The sequence below is a fragment of the Ambystoma mexicanum genome, chromosome 4q (assembly GCF_040938575.1).
Source record: "Ambystoma mexicanum isolate Mex_15411 chromosome 4q, UKY_AmexF1_1, whole genome shotgun sequence".
In the NCBI taxonomy this organism is placed as follows: Eukaryota; Metazoa; Chordata; class Amphibia; order Caudata; family Ambystomatidae; genus Ambystoma; species Ambystoma mexicanum.
This window is the reverse complement of record NC_090928.1, coordinates 251,557,985-251,578,994: the sequence shown is the minus strand read 5'-3', so window position 1 is coordinate 251,578,994 and position 21,010 is coordinate 251,557,985. Positions and strand designations below refer to the sequence as shown.

The window sequence follows — 21,010 nt, the reverse complement described above, 5'->3', positions numbered from 1 at the left end:
CAATAAGGACCATAATCCATAGTCTCTGCACACCCCTTGCCACATCATGCATTAAAAAACAGGTTGCACATGCACATCGCAGAAGACGTTCCTTCTGTTAGGTTTGTAACGCTCCCTCATTGCCTGCTTAGTCACACAAATCCACCAATCGGTTAAAAAAATTACATAAAACCCTAACATATGAAACTTCCACACACCAACTGCCACTTAAGAATCTTTTGCATATGCATTTCCCTTGTTTATTCAACAAAAAAAAACATTTTCCACATTGCTGCTATAAATAACCATATGTATTGTGTAGTAAAAGTGCATGAAAGGAAAAATATGGATTACCAAATGCTGATAACCCAGAAGTAAAGTGCCAACATGTGCCAAGGTTGGACACCACCAGCTACCTGCTGTGGCAGAAGAGTCCCAAAGGTGCAGTACACAGCCACAAGGCAGTAGACCAGCAAGGGCAGTACTGTAAGGGGGGGTGGGGGGGGGGAGTTCCCAGAACTTAAATCCAGCTCAATACAAGAAGAGCAGGAAGGCTGTTCCAAATAGAGGCACCAGCCAAAGAAAGCCATGCCTCCCGCTCTAGGTTTCAAAAAGCATTTGACAAGCAAAGTATTGGAGTTACAGCAGCAGAGGACTCGAACAGGGAAATATTTAGGGAAACAGTTTGACAGATTGTAGTCCCAGGCTCCAGAAAGCCTGGTAAATTATAGAAAGGATCTCGAATTTCATCCTTGCAATTAGCAGAAGCCAATGTACATATTTTAGGCCTGCAGCAATATATTCCTTGGGCTGGACGCCAAGGATTTACCAGGTTACTCACCGTAGTGACCACCTTACTCCTAGTCCATAGTCCCCTTTCCTCCATACGTGGACATCTCTCCGTCCTGTGGGACGGGAGCACTTTGTAAAAAGCATCCAAATTTTCAAAAATGTGTCCCTCTTTCCTGCGCAGGGCCCGGCACGCGGCTGTAACCCCGCCCACCTTGGCTCCGCCCCATGCATCGCCCATCAGTCCTTTTCTATCGCCGGGTCAAAGACCCATTAGCAATAACAAAGGAACATTATTAGAGGGGACGGCGGGCGGGCGTATGGAGGAAAGGGGACTATGGACTAGGAATAAGGTGGTCACTACAGTGAGTAACCTGGTAATACTCCTACGTCCCGTCCCCTTTCCTCCATACTTGTGGGAGATTCCCAAGCACTCCTTACAGGAACTACGGGTGGATGGAAATACCCCTTACTGAAACAGGTTCTTCAGCACAGCCTGACCAAACTGAGCATCAGCTCTAGAGCTCATGTCGAGACAGTAATGCTTCCAGAAAGCAGATGGGGAGGCCCAAGTAGCTGCCCTGGGGACATATTTCTGAAAAGCAACCGCGGCTGCCTTGCCCAGCACCAGGTGTGCATGGATACCTTTAGGTTGTTTCAGCCTTTGGACAGTGAGAAACTGATGCAGGCGGCAATCCACCTGGAAATAGTTGCCTTAGACGCTGGCTTGCCCCGAGGGTTACCGAAGGTCACAAAAAGTTGAGAACTCCTAAGCTCGGAAGTCCTGTCCAGGTAGAACTTAAGAGCTCTTCGGACATGAAGACAGTGTAGAACTCTTTCAGCCCCTGAGGCAGGGTTCGGAAAAAAGACCGTAAGGGAGATCGACTGATTCAGATGTAATTCGGTCACTACCTTCGGTAGGAAAGCCGGGTTTGTCCGAAGGACTACCTTGTCCTTGTGAAAGACCAAGAAAGGATGCTCCATCGACAATGCCTGGAGCTCTCACTCTCCTTGCTGACTTAACAGCGACCAGAAAGGACACTTTCCAAGACAAGTACTTGAGGTCTACCGTAGACATTGGTTCAAAGGGTTTATGGCACAGCGCCGTCGGGACTACATTTAGGACCCATGGCGGGTGCGGATTACGAACCGGGGGGTAGAGGCGTGTCAAGCCAGCAAAATGCCTCTTCACCACTGGGTTAGAGAAGAACAGGTCTGTAGAAAGGTAAGCGGAAACTGCTGAGAGATAAGTCCTACATGACAGAACATGAACCCCTTGATTCTGCTAGGGAGGACACGAAGGACAGCACCGTGTCAATCGTGGCCACCCTCGGATCCAACTACTTCTCCAAACAGCAATGACAGAACCTGAGCCATTTACTCCTGTATTGAGATCTGGTCGAGGGTTTCCTGGCTGCCTGGATAATGCACATGTTATCCGCAGACAAACTCAGATGCTCTAAAGACTTGAACTCAGGCACCATGCCGCCAAGCTGAGCGATTGTGGGGAGGGGTGCCACATCTGTTCCACTTGGTGAAGAAGATCGTGAGTTACTGGTAACCTGATCGGCGGATACACCGACAGGTGTTGAAGTTCTGAGAACCAAAACCTGGCCGGCCACCACGGGGCTATCAGTAGAAGGGAACAGTTCAGAGTTCTTCAACTTCCAAATTGCACGTTGAACTAGAGGCAAAGGCGGGAAGGCGTAAGCTCTCATGTGCCATGGAATCTCGAGAGCATCCCCCAGAGAGGAGGCTCCCTGCCCCCCTCTGGAGGCATACTGAGGAAGTTTCTTGTTCACCACCGTGGCGAAGAGGTCCACCTCCGGTGTGCCCCAACGCGAGAAAATCCATGAGAGGACCTCCGCCTTCAACTCCCACTTGTAGCTGACCACTGTCCGCCGGCTGAGGGCATCCGCTGCCACATTCAGCTGGCCTGGGATGTGCACTGCAAGCAGCCAGACAACATGAAGCACGGCCCACTCCCAAATCTGGATGGACAGGTCCACGAGGAGGGGGGCGACTTCGTTCCCCCTTGCTTGTTTATGTAATACGTTGATATCACATTGTCCGTTCTTATGCGGACCACCTTGTTGACAATGAGCGGTCTGAAAGCCCTGAGCGCTAGGAAGTTCGCCAGAAGCTCCAAATGATTTATGTGCAGGAGCTTGTCCTAAGGCGACCAGAGGTCTGAGACCTGAAGAAATAACGTCGCACCCCACCCGAAGAGGGAGGAGTCCGTTGTGATCGTCACCATGGGGACCGGGGTCCTGAAACCCCACGCCACCAGATTGCTGAGATGACCACCAATCCAGGTCCACTCATGGAATCCGGATCTCATTTTGAGACCAGCAAGAGGAGGCCATGAGGCCCAGAAGCCTCTGGAACCACCAGGCCAACATGCTCTCCAAATGCGCAAACATTTGACACGTGGCCATCAGATCTGCCATTCTGTCCCTGGTCAGATACACTCTGCAGTCGATCGTGTTCCAACGAAAACCCAGGAAGATCAGGTCCTGTGAGACCGTCATGGAGGATTTCTGCCAGTTCACCGACAGCCCAAGATGGAACAGGAGCTGAAGGAGAGACTGGAGGTTGCCCGTTGCTGCCAACGGACAAGGGCTGCGTAAGAGCCAGTCGTCCAAATAAGGATACACATGGATACCCTGGAGACAAAGATAGGCCGCAATCACCAACATCTTCGTGAAGACATGCGGCGCCGAGCTGAGGCCAAAAGGAAGCACCCGAAACTGGAAGTGCTCCTCTCCCAAAGAGAAACGGAGGTACCTCCTGTGTGGAGCCCAATCAGGATATGCATGTACGCATCCTGAAGGTCCACCATGCTGAGCCAATCGCCCGCCTGCAACGAGGAGCGAATCTGGCAGTGATCATCTTGAATTTCTCTTGTGGTAAGGAAAGATTGAACTGGGAAAGGTTTAGGATGGTGCGCAGGCAAGCCTGGTTGGGTTTGGGCACTGTAAACAGCCGGGAGTAGAAGCCCTCCCCTCGCTCCCCAAGGGGAACGGGTTCCACAGCTCTGAGGAGCAGAAGTTTCTGAACCTCGGCCTTGAGGGAGGGTGAGCCTGACAGCTGAAAAGGAGGGTTGAGGGGTGAGGTAGGGGGTAAAGGTAAGCGGAAGCCCACCCGAGCGACTGACAAGACCCATCTGTCTTCTGTGATGGTCTGCCACGCCTCCCAATGAGACGCAATGCGTCCTCCCACCGGGGTCTCATGCGAGCGCAGAAAACCCTCATTTGGCTAGCTTGTCGGTGGCAGTGCCACCTGAACCTGATGAGGCTGAGGAGCGGGAGAAGAACCGCGTGCGCTGTTGTCTACAGCGGTTATTCCCCACAGGAGTATCCACTGCGAGATTTGCGGTCGAGGAAGCCCCTAAAACCAGAGGAAGGTCGACTTTGCGACAACTGTCTGTTCTGGTTAAAGCTCCTTTCAAATCCCAATGATTTAGCCGTCTGAGGGCTATCCTTGGTTTTGGTGAGCTCTACATCAGTAGAAGAATGAAAATGCTCCTTACCATCGAATGGAAGGTCCAACAACTTGTCTTGCACTTCCTTAGAAAATTTAGTGGCATGCAGCCACGCCTGCCGTGAGGTATCAACCCGAAGCATCAGGCCCCGAGCTGAGGTGTCTACGTGATGAGCCGCAGCCTCCAGGAGATCCTGGGCCAAGACCCTGGCATCGGAAAGGCCTCCTTTGAAGTCTTCCAACTTCTCGACCGGGATGTGCTCCTCAAACTCCGACAGACCTTTCAATATCCACATGTTAGCTCCCGCCAATATCAATTTGGCATTGGCCTGCCTGAGCTGCAAGGCCGAGTTGGCAAAGATTTTCCTCCGGAGGGAGTCGAGGAGCTTGTCCTTTCCCAGAACCCGAGTAGCCGTCGTGGAAGAGGATGCTGCAGGCCTGGACTGCTAAGTGGCTGCGGCCACCACTGTGGAGGAGGGAGGCGGACAAGACGACAGGGCCACCTCTTCCAAAGAATGCAGCCTGTACCTCGCGTCAATCTTTTTATTGACATAAAGTCCCGAGTGTGGCTTTTCCCAGACTTTGGACCTCGGCCAGAACGTCCTTCTGCAGGAACAGGCCGGTACGCTCCAAGGGAGACAGTGTGAACGCCCCAGAAAGCATGCCCTCCTGCGGAGCGTGTGCCTTGGGCACCGTAACATCTAAGAAACTCATGTCCAGTACCTGGTCATGAAAGGCTCTGATAGAGCGGGGAAGGTCCTCGTTGTCCTGATCGCCTTGAGGGTCATCTGACAGGTCAGGATCCTGCTGAGCCGTGTCAGGCACTGCCTTGTCCACTGGGGACAATGGAGGCAAAGGCGGAAGAGCAGGGGGGCACCACGGGCAAGGGAGGCGCCGGCGGAACCACCGGAGGAACGGGTAGAGCAGGAGGCGCAGGTGGACATCTCCTTGAAAAGCCCTTTGAAATATTCCCTTATGGGTTCGGTGCGCATAAGCGCTTGAAATTTACGGAAAAAGGCATCCTCAGGACATTGTTCCAGGACCTGAGGAGGCCTCTCATGAGGTGGACAAATCCAGGGACATAACGGCGAAGGGTGCCACACCGGCCCCTCCACCGTATCCACATAAATCAAAGGAGCCGCCCCCGCAGGCAACGAAACATTGTGCGGAAAAGGCATCCGGGCGTTCCAATCAAACCAGCTGGTAAGGATGCGCACAAGGGACCTTAGTTCACCCAAGAGACCGAGCCCTACACCAGAAGCCGATGGCGTAGTTGTAGGGGTAGCACCTAAAATGGCCACCGTGGTCGTGGCGGGAACGGATGCCATTTTGTCCTCATCTGAGGGGGAACTGAGGCACGTGAGGAAGTGAGGCAGGGGTCCCCGTCGATGGATCAGGGGTCTTAATCTTCGCTTTAACATAAGGAACCTCGGCCGAGCCGGTACTATGAGGCCTGGAATGTTTTTGTGACATACCAACCGCCACTGAGCCTTCGTAGGAAGGACCTCGGCACTGCCGGTAAAAGAAGAACTTTGCTTCTTTGCCCCCTCAACAGATCTGGTGTCACCACAAGAGCGGGAACTGTGAGCAACCGCTTTCACCAACAAAGCCTTGTCCGACCTCTCAGAACTGTTGGTAGCTTTAGCCTCTGTATGAGGGACCTCGGACCCAGGCCGGGTAACAGCCTTATCTGCGCGGGCCTCAAACATCCGTTCGGTAACTACAAGCCCAGCCAAGGCCTCGAGCGAACTCCGGTACCCCACGACTCAGTAGAACTGGGTCTACAAACAGCCCCCACAGGAGGGGCCTCAGAGCGTACTCCAGTGGTCACAGGCCCCTTATGGAGACCCTCGGAGAAAACTCAGGTAGAATTATTAGGCCCAACGGGCACCTCAGGGCGAAGCCCGGTAACTGAGCGATCAACGCCCCTCCCAGACCGAGTTGAACCCGGGAAGGTATCCCCCGGTCAGGGTGCTCTGAAAAGTGAAGAATTTTTCAGGCGTTTTTTTCTTCTCGTCAATGAAGGCCTGAAAATACAAAGGAGGAGTTTGTCGGAACACCTCCTCCCACTGCTCAGACGTTGAAGTGCCCGGACCGAAAGGGAGTCATAGTAAAAACAGGAGTCCCAATGGTGTTCCGGACCAAACGCTCTAAAGAGGATGGGGATCCGCCCTCGCGAAGCGACGGTGACACGATGAACAATCTGGAAAGCCTAATTTGAAAGACAGACTAGTAAACGAACGCTAGCGAGAGCCAGAGAGGAAAAAAGGGAAGAAAATCTGAGGATGCAAGTGCGTCTGGCCCTGATCGAGCGGAGAAAAGGACTGATGGGCTATGCGCGGGGCGGAGCCAAGGTGGGCGGGGTTACAGCCGCATGCCGGGCCCCGCACAGGAAAGAGGGACACATTTTTTGAAAAAATTTGGATGCTTTTTATAAAGTGCTCCGGTCCCGTCCCACAGGACGGAGAGATGTCCCACAAGTATGGAGGAAAGGGGACGGGACGTAGGAGTAAACCCTTCCTTTCCTATTCTAGATTAGCTGAAATGAGCATAAACAAAAGGGGGGGGGGGTTTAAGGAAGAGGTTGTTGTAGTCCAGCCTACACGGGACCAAGGCTCTACAGACCTTTAGCTTCTGGGGATCGGAGGGGGAGGTATAACAGATAGATGACTTAAAGAGGACCAAGGTTTTTGGCCTCACAGGATGGAGAGAGTAGAGGGCCCAAAGACAGCGGCCAAAGGGTAGGAGAAAAACAGGGCACAGGTGTTTAAGAAACATCCCAGTCTTACTGGAATTGAGAGATGGTTAGCCGCACACAATGCCTGGATGGCGGTCTGACAATCCGGCATAAAAATAATTAGGAAAAGAAAAAAATGAGAAGTTTAAGGGAAGCTGTACCTCATTATCATAACACTAGAAATGAGAAAAGACGATCAAGTGAGCCAGAGGAACGATATGGAAGAGTCACAATCATAGGACAAAATCCTGGGGTACTTTGCATGTACACAGTGAAGTGGAGGAGTACATACAGCCCAGTTGCAGCTGGTAAAGGCTGTTCGTGAGGAAGACAGCCAGTCCAGTGCCCGGTCCATAATGCTAAAGATATCCTGTAACTGTTTAGTGAGGATACGATAGTTAACCATGTTAAAGGCAGAGGACACATCAAGGAGCACTATCCTTAATTGTACTCCAATTAAAAAACCATAAACACTTTATTCATACTGTGGGGGTAGTATACAGGATTTGTTATATGGTGGGATGATAATTACTATACACATTACTGGTGTATACTATGTGTTGCCAGAGGCCAGATTTTTGGGGTCACAACCACAATTTAATTAAACCATATAAGTACATACAATACAACTTCAAATGACAAAACTCGCCCTGAACACCCTGCAATTGAAGTGTCCGCAGAAACTGAAATTAACTGCAGACTCGGCTGCATCTGCAAACCTTTCCTTTTCACCTATAAAAACCTACCTTTTGCCTTTTCACCTATAAACACTGCAATATATCTTTATTGTACCCCCCCCACCCTTTCCGGTCCATCTTTTGACCACCAAATATGTTTCCCAGGCTTTTCCCACCACTGCGCTATCCGCGGACACCAGACGAGGATCCAACATGGTGACCATTGAAAAATTACGCACCTCATGCTTTTCACCAACCAATCAATGGGCAAGTTCGACATCACGCTAGGCCCTTATTAGTCCGGGTCGAGGGGCGGTACCATGTAGGGAAGCGAGTCTTGACCAGACCAAAATATCACTACCTACTTTTTGGCAGTTAAAAAAACTACTGGACAAATTTACAACAAATTTGTAAAGGCACACTTTCAGGACCAAGCCGCTGCTCCTGGTGCAAATTTGATGAAATTACGTCCGGCGGATCGGCCTATAGGGGTGAGCACATTTTTTTCCATTGCGTCTAGGAGGATTTGTACACATTTTGGGACCCTGCCCCCTATAATGTTGCCCCCCCCCCTTGACAAAAACGCAGCAATCTTTGCAGAACCATTCCGAGATGGCCATATACTTATTTTGAAAAGTTTTTTGCGTATTCGTCCATGGGGAGCGAAGTTATAAGCCACCCAAAAAGTGCTTTTCCTATGGTTTGAGCAACAACCATAACTACTGGCCCGCTACTGCAGGCCCGGAGATGTATAGAGATGAACAAGTTACTTACCCATGGTAACGTTCTCACCTGGCTGTTCCTCCCACGTATTCCTTATTGTTGATATTTCCTAATATCCAGCTTGCTGCCTTGAAAAAACATTTCAGTAGAGGGCGCTGTGCATCGATGCCTGGTTGAGTCGATGTCCCTCGGAGGCTTACGTCTTGACGTCTACGTCATCCCAGGTATAACTAGATCGACAGGCGCTCAGTTCTGTTTTGAAGAGCGAAGCACTGTCTTGAGTAAGACGGTTACTCCCCTTGAGAGAGCGCAGACTAACCACAAGGAAAGTTCGCTGCGGGGTAGGATTCAAAGGGGCGATTAGGAATACATGGGAGGAACATCCAGTCGAAAGAACTTTACCATGGGTAAGTAAGTTCTTCGAATGGATTGGGTCCTTCCACGTATTCATCATCTTTGATGCACTCCCAAAGCAGTTACATAATTTGGAGGATGGAGTGCAGTACTGCTTTTCCAAAAACAGAATCTTGGCTAGTGGAGGAATCCAGACTGTAGTATTTCGTAAAGGTGTGTGCAGACAACAATGTGGCAGCTGCACAAATCTTCATTAGAACTCCCCTCTGCAAAGCAGACTAAGTTGCGATACCCCTGGTCGAGTGAGCCAGTTTGTAACATTCTGAAATTGTTAAAATAATCCATCTAGAGTTGGTTTGGGGATGGCTAGACCCAATTTCTGACCTGTGTAGCCCACAAAAAACTGATCATTCTGTCTCAGTTTTGTTAATCTAGTAATTTAACAACTCAGTGCACGGCCAGGGTCGAGTCTGAAGTCTTACTTCCCCTGTGTGTGGCGGAGGATAAAAGGATGGGAAGAGTTATTTTCAGAGTGATGTGAAACTCAAACAACCTTGTGGAGAATGTTAGGCTTCACCTTTAATACCACGGTCTTTATGAAAAACAGTATGAGGAGGCTTGCAGGATAAAGCCTGTAGCTCACTCACCCTTCGGGCAGATGTTATAGCCACTAAGAAATCTGTTTAAGAAGTCTTAAATGGACAAGAATGAAGAGAGCACCCAAAAAGTTTAAAACCAAATTGAGATGCCAGTGGGACTTGAAAGGGAGTCTCTGCAGTGCGCTTGAAGATGGAAAGCGCTGCTAGATAGCCTTTGATGGTACCAATCTGGAGCCCCAGATTTGCTAAATGCAAAAAGAAAAGATAACGCCATCTGTCTATTGCATGTGAAAGGGTCAACATTATCTCTACACAAGCTGCAGAACCTATACCAACAGCAGCATAAAGATTTGGTTGCTGGCCTTCTGGCCAAAAGCAAAACCTGAATTACGTCGTCCGGGAGGTCCCAATCCTTGTATTTCAACCTCTTAGAAACTATGCGTGAAGGCTGAGAGTCCCGATATCCAGATGGAGAACCAAACCCTCCGAGAGAGAAGGTCCTCTCTTTGTGGAAGACAAATCAGAGGGCAGATGGACATGTCCAGAAGGTCTGGGTACCACGTCCTCCTGGCCCAATCCGGGCCAATTAGGATCATGCATTTCCTGAACCTTCTCAACCTCATTACCTGAGGAATGACAGACTGGATGAAATGCGTAAAGAAGTGGAAATTCCCAGTCCACCACAAACACGTCTCCTAGAGCTCCCCAAGTTCCCTTGAGCAGAACAGTTCACACCGGTCCCGAACTGATCCACTTGAGTGGTTGCCCAAAGGGTGAAGATCTCTTGAAGGACTTCCTGAGCTAGTTCCCACTCGTGGGCGACTTCTCTGCCTGCTCAGAGCATCTGCTGTTGTGTTCTTCTCCCCGGCTAGGTGAACTGCTGATCGAGAGATTCCTTCTTATATTGCCCAGAACCAGAGCTGCATTGCACCTCTGCACAGTGGTAGTGACCCTACACCTCTTGTTGAGGTAGTACATGGCCACTGTTGTCCGTCATTATCGAGACATTCTATCACCCGTATAGAGTGCAGAAAGGCCTTCAGCGCTAGTCTGATTGCCCTCAGCTCTAAAAGGTTGATATGTAGTTTGGACTCCGATGGAGACCAACGGCCGCTGATGGTCAAATTGTTGGTATGGTCTCCCCACCCCGTGAGTGAGGCATCCGTCACTACCGTCATCTCCAACCATGGTTGCCAAAAGGATTCTCCTTTCAAGACATTGTTCCAACAGGCCCACCACGGAAGATCCAGTGGGACTGTTTGGGATTTGTAGGAGATCCGACATCCTTCCTGAGAATTGTGACCACTGTGCCCGAGTGCCGACTGGAGAGATCTCATTCGCAGGAAAGCCTCCGGCACCAGAAAAATACATGATGCAACGTTAAAGTCGAAGGCCGGACGAGGTTGGGCATTCTGGAACTTTGTCACCATCTGCAGAATGTCTTGAGCCCTCACCTCTGGTGGCGAGGCTTTTCCCATGGATGCATCCAGGACTGCTCTGATGAATTGGGAGTCTGATGGTATCATGTGGGACTTATTGAACATGAGGGAGAAGGCCGGCCTGTGGAGGGAGTGGTAAGTATAGCTGAGATGATCTATGGCTTGTTCTGGGGAACTGGCCCTGATCAGCCAATCATCCAGCTAGGGGTAGATATGAATCCCCTCTGAGACTTGCTGCCACAACTGCCATTAGCTTGGTGAAACCCCTTGGGGCAGAGGTAAGGGCAAATGGCAGAACCCGAAATGAATAGAGAGTCGCCAACTGCGAACCTCAGGTACTGTGCTTGTGATGGATCGGCACATGAAAGTAAGCATCCTGGAGGTCCAATGATACCATCCAATCCTGAAGCATCTTGAACTTTTTGTTCCTGAGGAACTTGCTCAAGTCCAAGATGGGCCTCAATCCTCCGTCATCCTTTGGAATTAGAAAATAAGGGGAGTACCAACCCTTGTTCCTCTCCGCTACAGGTACTGGTTCTATATCACCTTTCTCCAGCAGGGTTAAAATTCCTGTATAAGGAGTGCATCCGGAACCGTCAAAGAGTTGTTCCCTGGTGGATGACGGTTTTTGCGGGAAAGGTAGGCAGTAACCTTGGGCAACTGTTTCCAATGTCCAAGCATCTGAAGTAATAGCCTGCCATTCTGTCATATGCTGTGACAACCTGCCTCCTACTGCAGTCTTGTGAATGAAAACCTCAGGTTTTGGAACGGGTGACGCAGTGGCTGAAGGTAAGGCAACCCCCGAGATACAGTCTTAGTACCTCTACCCCGTGCACCACGGGGGAATCTTTGACCACTTTGAGCTGGCTGTCCTCTGCCTTTTCCGAATGAGGAATAAAAGCGAAAGGACCTACCCCCCCAGGGCGCACCTGTGGGGCAGTTTGGAGTTTGCCTTATTGCAGCTCCAAGGGATTCGGCTGCCGCCTTGGAAGTTTGCAGCTTCTCCAAACTTTCATCAGCTTTATTCCCTAATAAATGTGTGCTATCAAAGGGCATGTTGAAAAGTCTGGATTGAACGTCTGTGGCAAATACTGACCTCAACCACGGAAATCTGCGGATCACTGTAGACCAGTCTGGAGGGATTTGCACATAGCGTCCATCCCGTCCTTTACGATGTTCAAGAAACAGTCTTTCCTCCCCTTCGGGGATGTGGTCAGCAGCCATATAAATACAGTCCCAAAGGGTGTGGGTAAATCTCGCCAGCGTGCAGGTAGCATTAGTAGATTTTAACGCCACTCTACCAGGCGAGAAAACCTTCTTGGCCATGGCATCATCTTTTATCCCCATCTTGTGGGATAGGCATTTTGTTTGCTAGAAGTAGCTGCCTGTACTACCAAGTTTTCTGGTGTTGGATGTTTTGAAAAGTATAGAGGATCAGAGTTGAAGCTCTGCATTTGGCTGTTAGTCTTATTCACTGCTGGGACAACCTCAGGTGTTTCCCAGTTGGAAGTTACCCTCTGCAGAACCTTATGAAATGGGACAATTGGGTCTTACTGTGGTCCTTTATCCAATATGTCCATTAAATAGTCCCCTTCGAATACAGGTGGGCGTCTGGACCATCCCATGTATTCGATGACTAGTTATGAGTTGTCTATACGTGCCCTCCTGGATCTCCTGGATCTGCCTTAACAAAATCCATTTCAGAGTAAGTCTTGATACCACTTGCCTCATGAAGGCAGCCCTGCAGGTATTTCATACGAGACTCTTCCGATACGAGTTCCGCTCGTACAGAAGGTGTCCCATATTCGAGACCAAAAGGTCTTTACTCCTCAGATGATTCTTCTGCATCTTCATAAATTGAAGGGTTTGAAAATACTGAGCGAGGTTGGGGTGTACAAATATTCTCTATAGACTTCATAATGGGAGCCGACAGTGTTGAAATGGTCGATGTTGACGTTCGACGGCTTGGAAGGTTTCCACGAAGTAGAAGGCTTTGACAAACTTCGGGGTCTTCGACGATTGTGTTGAAGGAATTGGGACATATGGCGTCTATGGCTTCTTCGATTTTACTTTTCGGGCTTGCACTATGGTTTCTTTCGGCATCGATGACCATTTTTTTTGTTTCATGGAGGCTCTCTGACTCGAGGGATGAGATTGCTCTTGAATATCCACAGCCAGGTTCGAAGACTCACGACTCCTGTGCTTCCCAGGTGTTATGTCTGTGGTATCGCCTCTAGGTGTTGTCGAGGTGGGGCAAGGTCGCTTTCTCGAATATCATACTAACTCTGACCTCTGAATTCCTCCCATTGAGCCGGGGTACTATGTTTTGTGGGACAATCGACCCGTTCGGGTGAACTGGATGATGAAGTGGGCGGCGATCTATAGCGCCTCTCTGCCATGCCTCGAAGACGAGGAATGATGCAACCCACTTCGCGAACTGGAGCGTTTAGGTTTCTTATGACGAGGACACGAACGCCTCGACTGACAATTTACGTTTGGAGGGGTAATAGATTTGAGGCTTACCTCTCCAACTTCCCTCTGCGCTTCTCAGGGCCTTGGCTGTCATCGACATGCATTTGTCACACTCAGAACAGATGTTCTGACCATAGACACCACAGGCAGATCCTGTGCGGGTCCGTCATTAACATTTTAACACAGCAGTCCCGGCACTTAAAATCCGGACCGAGGAGTAGACTGAGCCGACGAAGAAGCCATCTCGTCAAAACCTCAAAGAATTTTCTCAGAAAACTCAAAGAAAATCTAAGTATCACACAGAACCAAACGTTGTTACCGAAGCTGTGAAGCGCAGAATAACGGAACTGAGCAAAGAGCGAGCTACTTCTACCTGTGAAGTCTCTGAAGGACATCGACCAGACATCGAAGCACTTTGCCCTCTACTGAAAAAGAAATTGAGGCAGCAAGCTGGATATTAAAGGAATTCGTGGGAGTACAATACATTTGAAACATAACTTAAAGGAAACTTTTACCCAGCACGCTTTAGGTATTTAGTGATTGTCATACAACAGACATACATTACAGAAAGCTCTTTGGTCATTATCTTCCCAAAATGTTCAATATGCATAACCTTGTTGGTTTTATTGGTGCCACTTCACATTGTCATACACACATGCAGTGTTAAGCAATCACTTCTATTCAAATGCACATGCTTTTTTTTTTAAATCACTGCAAACATTAGGGGGTTCCGTTCAGAAACAAAAAGGTTAAAAATTATGCATCATTTTACAATATTAAATGCATGCCTATGTTTAAGTCTAGTAGAGAGTTCCCACAAGTGGCACTAAAATTATGTTGAGACGCAAGCACGAATTAACCTCCCTGGCCCCACATTTCAGAGGTCTGTTTAAAAGGTGCAAGCATGAAATGGATCTTAAAGAAGTTAGAATGGAGAAGAGTAAATCTGAATACACAAGTGCATCAAGAAACCTGTGAAAGGATACCCAAAGCCACAGAAGGGCGAGAACAAAAACGGTGTGCCAAAAGTACACACTGTTTCACAGCTGGAAAGGTGTCCCATAAGGATATCCATTCAGCCATCTTTACAGAAGCTGCTCAGTGCTAAGCAGGCAAAAGCGCCCCTTCTGGGTTGATCATGCGTCTTTAATGACATACTGCTGCACACTCAGTACTACCAGGAGAACCAAGTATGTCAATGCATAACTGATTTATTTAAAATATAATGTAAATATTACTTGTAAACAAGGTAAGACCTTTACTGTGAAGCAGTACTTTAAACAGGACATCTATAACCTAAAATAGAAAAATGTCCCTTTGTATTGTACAGTCCAAACAACTCTACAGAGTTAACATTTTAAATTACCTTAAACGAAAGCTGGCAAGACTCATGGCCTAAACCATACTCACAAGGTAATAGTGCTAGAATGCCGAACCATTGCTCAATTTTACTCTTGGAGTGGTGGGTATTTTGAACAATTGCGCAATTATGTAAACGGTTATGTACCACTTCATTGGTTATAAAAAGGTGCCTGCATTTTGCAGCTACAAGGAATGCTGTTGCTGCCCACACAATGTTCAGGGTCGCGCTTATCCATTACTCCATTGTGAGAATGCACAGCCGAATATTCCAAGAACCTTCTCCAGCTGTCTTTGCCTGGGCATTTACACCTCAGTAGAGTTTACAAACTTCACTTGTGATTTGACCATATTTTAATGGCTTTCCAGCCCAATTGATTGGAGGTACATCGGATGTAGCAGGTAACGTGCCTTATTTCAATTTTACCCCCTGCTAACACCAGTGATGTAACCATGAGGAGGGGCGGGGGGGTTAGAGTTCTTTTCATTCAACATTTTTATAAGACGTGCCTGTACCGCTTGCATATAATTCATATGCAAACTTTACCATTTGACAAGATCGGATGTAGAAATGTGTTGCAGTAATATTAAAGTCCAGTTGCGCATCATAGATTGATAGCAGGCAATCTGAGACACCCCCAGATATTAGCACTGAAACCAAAATCGCTCGTTCCAAACTTCCCTCACTTGTGTCAAGTTGGCAGACAGCTTAAGTTTTTATCACTTACTCTAAAAGATTGCTTTCAGACCTAACTGAAAGTAGTCCATTAGCTCCAGTGCACTCTAACTTTAGAACACACCGACTTCTCCAAATCTTGGGCAGCAGAGATCTGAAAACATGCAACTAACATAACAGAAGATGACTAGCTTTAATGAAGAGGAAGCAATAACTTTCTAATGCCTGCAACCTTAAAAACGTCCTGATAATTGTTAGGGAGCCGAAATGGCGTGTGAGAGGGCAAACACGGACAGTGTGTTGAAGTGGAGGAATCGGATGAAGGTGCAGTGTCTGGCAGAGGTGGAGTAAAGTTAGGGTGTGGGGGGGGGGGGAGGCATGCACTTATTTGTGCATAGGACAGCAGAAAGCCCAACTATGCCACTGCATGGGAGGGAAGATCATGTTAAATGTTTAGGATGTGTGAAGACCAGTGGTCACCACATCAAAGAGGACACCGTCAGAGGGGGAGATGTGGATACTATTCCAAGGAGTATCTAAACTTCCTTGTCCGGTTCTTCTGAGAATGGAGTGAGTGAAAGTGGGAAGTTATTCAGAACCCTGGCACACCAGAGAAGTTAAAAGGATCTCGGTCTTTCGGACCATCGTTGCCGGGACAGGCTCAACACCACCTCTCCATCTGAATAGGGAGGAGCAGCAATGGAGCCCAAATCTGGCCTAAAACCGCACTTCAGTCCTCTGGCCTGGATTGTGCATCTGCCAGTTACACTGATGCTGGAAACCTCAATTCTTGCAGGGACTATGTCCAGCTATGAAATGGCTGATGCTGTGAGGCTCCAACATTGACAGCAATGTTGGTGCGCGATACAAGTAATAAACAAATACAAATGTTACGGTCTTGGTCTTAAAACTTGGTCAACTGTTCAGTGGTTGGCTTAAGACCTTTTTTTCACTGAACCGCAGATGCAGTTTTTCAGCTTTGACATCCTGGTGGCGGTTTGACGCCAAGAGCCAAGCCTTCGTTCACACGTGAACACCTAAACGCTGCCTTTGGTGTGGGTGGGTACTGTAAACATATTTGGAGGTCTTCCCTCTTCTAGAGGAAAGAGACAGTGGTGAAAAGTAAGTTTTAGGAATATTTTACCTACAGCTACATTGGAAGTTGACCTGCTGCAAAGGCCATTTGCATTAGCTTGCCAAAGAAGTAGGGCACAGTTTGACTTGACAATTTGGTCAAAGTTGAAGTTCCTTGAGATGGTTTAAGATAATAGACTTGGCTTTGGAGAAGGCATTGGCCACCACGTAATATTGCACATTCGTTCTGACTTGGCAATTTCTCGCTGTGGACCAGCCAGCATTAGAGTTCACCTCCTGCTTGTAGGCAGAGAAGAATACAATGTCGATTACAAAAAGGTAGACCAGTGGATTAGCCGGCCGAGCAGATGGGAATGGCCACATGCTACCCCTGGAGGCAGGTCCTAGATCTAAAATGGGTATTTTGAGATACTTGCTACAAGCGAGTGATTGTTTTCAATCGAATAAGCATGGTTGCATTTCTCATCTGTGCCGAGTGTATGCCAGTGCCCTGATGCTTTAAAAGCAAATTTGTTTTTTGCCTAAATGCTTCGAGTGTCTGGGAGATAAGGCAGGTGAATGGGGAAGTGTGTAGGGCAAGGGGTGACAGGATATGGGGATGCTCGGGGCCAAACCAGTGAACTAGAGTTGCTGGATACAGAGGTGGAGAAGCCACACCGTCTCCCAGGATCCAACTGGCAGGGGGGAGGAGGGGGTTCAGAGAGACATAGGTGTCGCTGCATCCCGAGATTGCCAATGTGAATCAACCGAGCACGGTCCAGCTGTCGAGAGGTGGTTGTTGAGGCACCATTTGGAGAATGTCTGTTAAGAAGGGTCTAACTGAAGCCAACAAAGCCCAGTAGGTGGTCAATGGGCATCAGAGATCTAAACCTATGGAGTGGGTCAGGACAAGGGCCCAGACCATGAACATGCAGGGTAAAACAGGAAAGTGATTAGGTCCCGAATCCTGTGTAGACCACCTGAGAATTATACTGCAAGTTGGATCGCCTGGTCATACTTCGTGTAGCCTTGCCTTGTGACATGGCACTTACCGCCTCCTACTCAGAGCTCCATAATACTCTTAGAAGCAGCTCCTAAAAAGTAGGCAGCGCAGACTTTGCTAGGGAGAAGCCGGGCTGTCTGCTGGTGAAGATATTGGCAGTAACCAAGATATTGGGCAGAGGGCATTTGTTGAGGTCTTGTGGACCTAAATCTATTCCCATAGTTAAGGCGATTGGTATCCCTCTTGGGGAGGTGCCAACATTGGAGGGTCATGAGGACTAGGCCTCTGAAGACTGGTTGGTCATTTCCTGATACCCTCCAAAGCACATCTGCCCCAGAGTGAATTAAGACAAAAGGATCAAAACAGAACGGAGTACAGTTGAGCCATCTATGGACGCAGGCTTAAAGTGACACCTATTCTTTGTTGCGCAAGGAAAAAAAAAACGTATGTTATAGGGCAGGACAGCCCAAGCTTCCGGGAATCACAGCGAAAAGTGGATGGTACATAAGCGCATACAAAGTGACTGAAAAAAATAAGTTACAAATGGCCTAATGCGTAGGTGCAAAACAAAAGAAAATATTTTATGGGGTATGTGGAGCATGAATTTCGGCATTGGAAGGTGGTTTGAAAAGGGAACCGTAACAATAGGATAGCACTGCCCTAGCTCACCAAGGCCTACAGCTGGGACAGATTCTGCGATCCTGTGGGGAGAGGGACGGAAGAGTGTAAGGGGAAACGGCATAAGCCACACGCTGTCGCAAACAAGATGACCAGGATAGAAGACAGCAAATCGCCCTTTAACAGAAGCTTCAAGATTGACCTTTTAGAGGTGCACTGCAGGAAGTGACAGAAGCCATTATTTTACAGCAGATTAGCATCATTGGTTAAAGCAATTAGGTTTTGGCAATCCTGTTGAAAGCATTAGGGTGACTGCTTCCAATACATTTACCCCCCCCCTCTCCCAACAAGCCGCCCCTCCCCCAACTGGTGGCCAACTTAATTGATGGACTGGAAAAAGGTTACCTTTTTGTACATATACCGGAGCATGAAATCCAGAAGAAAAGATTTGCCTTTTCGGAACGCTCCCGCCACAGAAACCACCACTACATTGAGATCGCGTATGTGCTCTTGTAGTAATATTTGCTCCAGCGCTCGTTCATCCAGTTCAAAGTCATGGTCATCCTCATGTGCAAGAACTATCTGTATAGGCCGCGGCTTTTCATCGATCAGGAGTTCGGAGTCAACCAGTATAGCATCCGAGAAAACATCGTCTGCAAACAGAACAGAAAAGAGATTTGAATCCTTTCCACGCCTGCCCTGGAAAGCTGTTAGTGCAGAATAAACTACAGATAAACTGAATAGAGCTGGGCAAGCACAGTCGGGCTCGGGGTGGCCCAGGTCAAGGCTATTGCTCTGGCCTAACCTTCCTCTCGAGTCAGTGCCTGCCTAAAGCAGGGACCTGCCAGGAGCCCAGCTGGCTGTCGCGTGACTTCATGCCCCATCCTGGACGCTTTGATTGGCTGGGAAAAGGAACAACTCCTGCGGCAAGGACTGCATCGTCTGGTGGCCCAGCAAAGTTGAAGGCAAGTGAGCACAAGGGAGGCGGCACCGATGCTTACTGCCTCTTGCGCTTCTCTGGCCGTCCCACCCCCACCTCCCCTACCCATTAAAAAAATAAACTGCCACCGTTAAGCACTACCCCTTCCCTTCCCAGTGCGATCATCCTCTTATCCCTGCCCCAGACCCCCTCCAGCACGCCATCCCCAAAACAGTACAATAAAGCGCTTTACAAAGGACATATTTACATAAATTATTATCCAATTACCCAGTAGTCCCTAACCCTGCCTCCCCTACATAACCACTGGTGCTGTCCTCTTTTAATCCATTTCCTTAATCCCCTTTACCCTTGTCCCGGTGTTGCCCCACACCCCTTTAGCCAATTTTGTTGCCCCAGTCTCATTCAGCCCCTTTTGTTGCCAGGGGCGCCGAATATGCAGGCGGCCCGGGGCCTGGGCACCCCTCAGGAAAAGCCATCTGCGCTGAAAGTCCCTATACTTTAGAACGTCCGAAGCCGTTGGCCACTGGCCCCCTCAGGAAAATCAAAAGTTTACTCCCCGTCCCGTTTAGCCCCTTGTTGCCCCAGTCCATTTTAGCCCCTTTTAGTGCCTTGCATTCCCCAACCCCTTTAGCTCCTTTTCTTACCCCCTCAACCCAGGTCCCTCCCGTTTCACACTGCCATTCCCAGGCTTGGCTCGTGCTTGTCCCCAAGAGCCAGGCCAGACCCCCACGCTCGGCCCTACCCATAAATTCCCTGGCTCACAAGTCTAAAACTGAACGCACATAGCCAACTAAATATCCAAAACCATGACTTTGCAGATAAACACGTTTTTACCGAATCCAGACCAAAAAGAACACAAGTTTGAAATTGGAGTTGGTCAACGGAGAAAACCTGTACCCAGTCACGTCATTCTTAGGTCAGGAGAAGACCAGTGGTACAGTTCATGAACCTGCGTGGCTCTCTGAAGCACTTGAGGATCGAGAGGTTGCTTATGTGGCAATAAACTTCTCTTCCCACTTCCTAGCTAGAATTGGGACACGATTCATAACGCAGAAGCTTTGAAACGCTAATCCCTTTGATACTTAAATATGGAGGCAGCAAAGTAGTAGTGAGAAACTTTTACCACCAACACAGGCCAAAATGATGCAATGTGCAAAAAAAGGATTTACACAAGCCGGATTTCTTTAAGCTGATCGAACAAAAGAACCAGTGAAAGCGCAGCAATGGATAAACATTTGCAATAGGTTTTACATTTCTGAATTATGCAGCCTCACAGGAGTACAGATGGTGGTTTTGGGGGGTGGGGAGGAGAACAATGGAGGACTGGCCACTAGTACAGGATTTGTCTCCTACTGCGCCTACACGAACATGAAAACAACGACTTGTCAGCAAGTTTAAAAGTAAAACGAGCATTGCCAATGCCAACAGTTTCGTTTTCTGTGTAGGCATGGGGACGGCACTGGCCAGACATGCCGTAGTCGTATTAACTGCCAATTGGCGTTAGCAGGTGCACAATGGTGCATCTACTAGCAGTGCCTGGCAAATGCTTAATACACAAACCAAAAATGCTTTGCCAGTGGTTTTTTTTACAGGACTTCATTGAAGGACACATTGCTTATAAATCGAGCAGCTGAAGGTACGTTGAGTTTATGAGAATTGGACTATGTTCATTGGTTTGTGTACAATATCACTATTTTTGAACAATTTACCACTTAAGCAATTAAACATACAGGCTCTTCCCCCGTTTTGTTGCTAAAGCAGAGTGGGTGCGATTCTTTAAATCTTTATAAAATATGTTTTCAAGATAGATATGAATTAACGGTTAGAAAAAGTTTGGGATTCCCATGGGGGGGGCGGGGAGGGAATCACATTAAATTTCTTCACTCAAACTTAAGTATTGATTGGCACCCAGTTTGATTTATTATGCGCTTATACACAAGTGTTTCAAAGCACAACCATGCATGAGAGGGGAAGACGGGGCAAACGATCTTACTAGGCATGGTACACATTCAGATTATGCAGGTGACAAAAGGAAGTGCATAGGGGTTGGTGGCAATCCGGACCAAGTGAGCCCAGTCCCGTCAGAAC

The 21,010-nt window shown here is 48.4% G+C and overlaps 1 protein-coding gene across 3 annotated transcripts in view; it reads right to left on the bottom strand.

Annotated features, from left to right (window-relative positions):
- ATL2 (atlastin GTPase 2) overlaps positions 1–21,010 on the bottom strand; it is an 822,570-nt gene that overhangs the window by 608,150 nt on the left and 193,410 nt on the right. For all 3 annotated transcript variants that reach the window (XM_069607814.1, XM_069607813.1, XM_069607815.1), the window contains exon 2: positions 18,388–18,635. In XM_069607814.1, the coding sequence (XP_069463915.1) occupies positions 18,388–18,635 (248 nt within the window). The remainder of the gene's footprint in view (positions 1–18,387; positions 18,636–21,010) is intronic.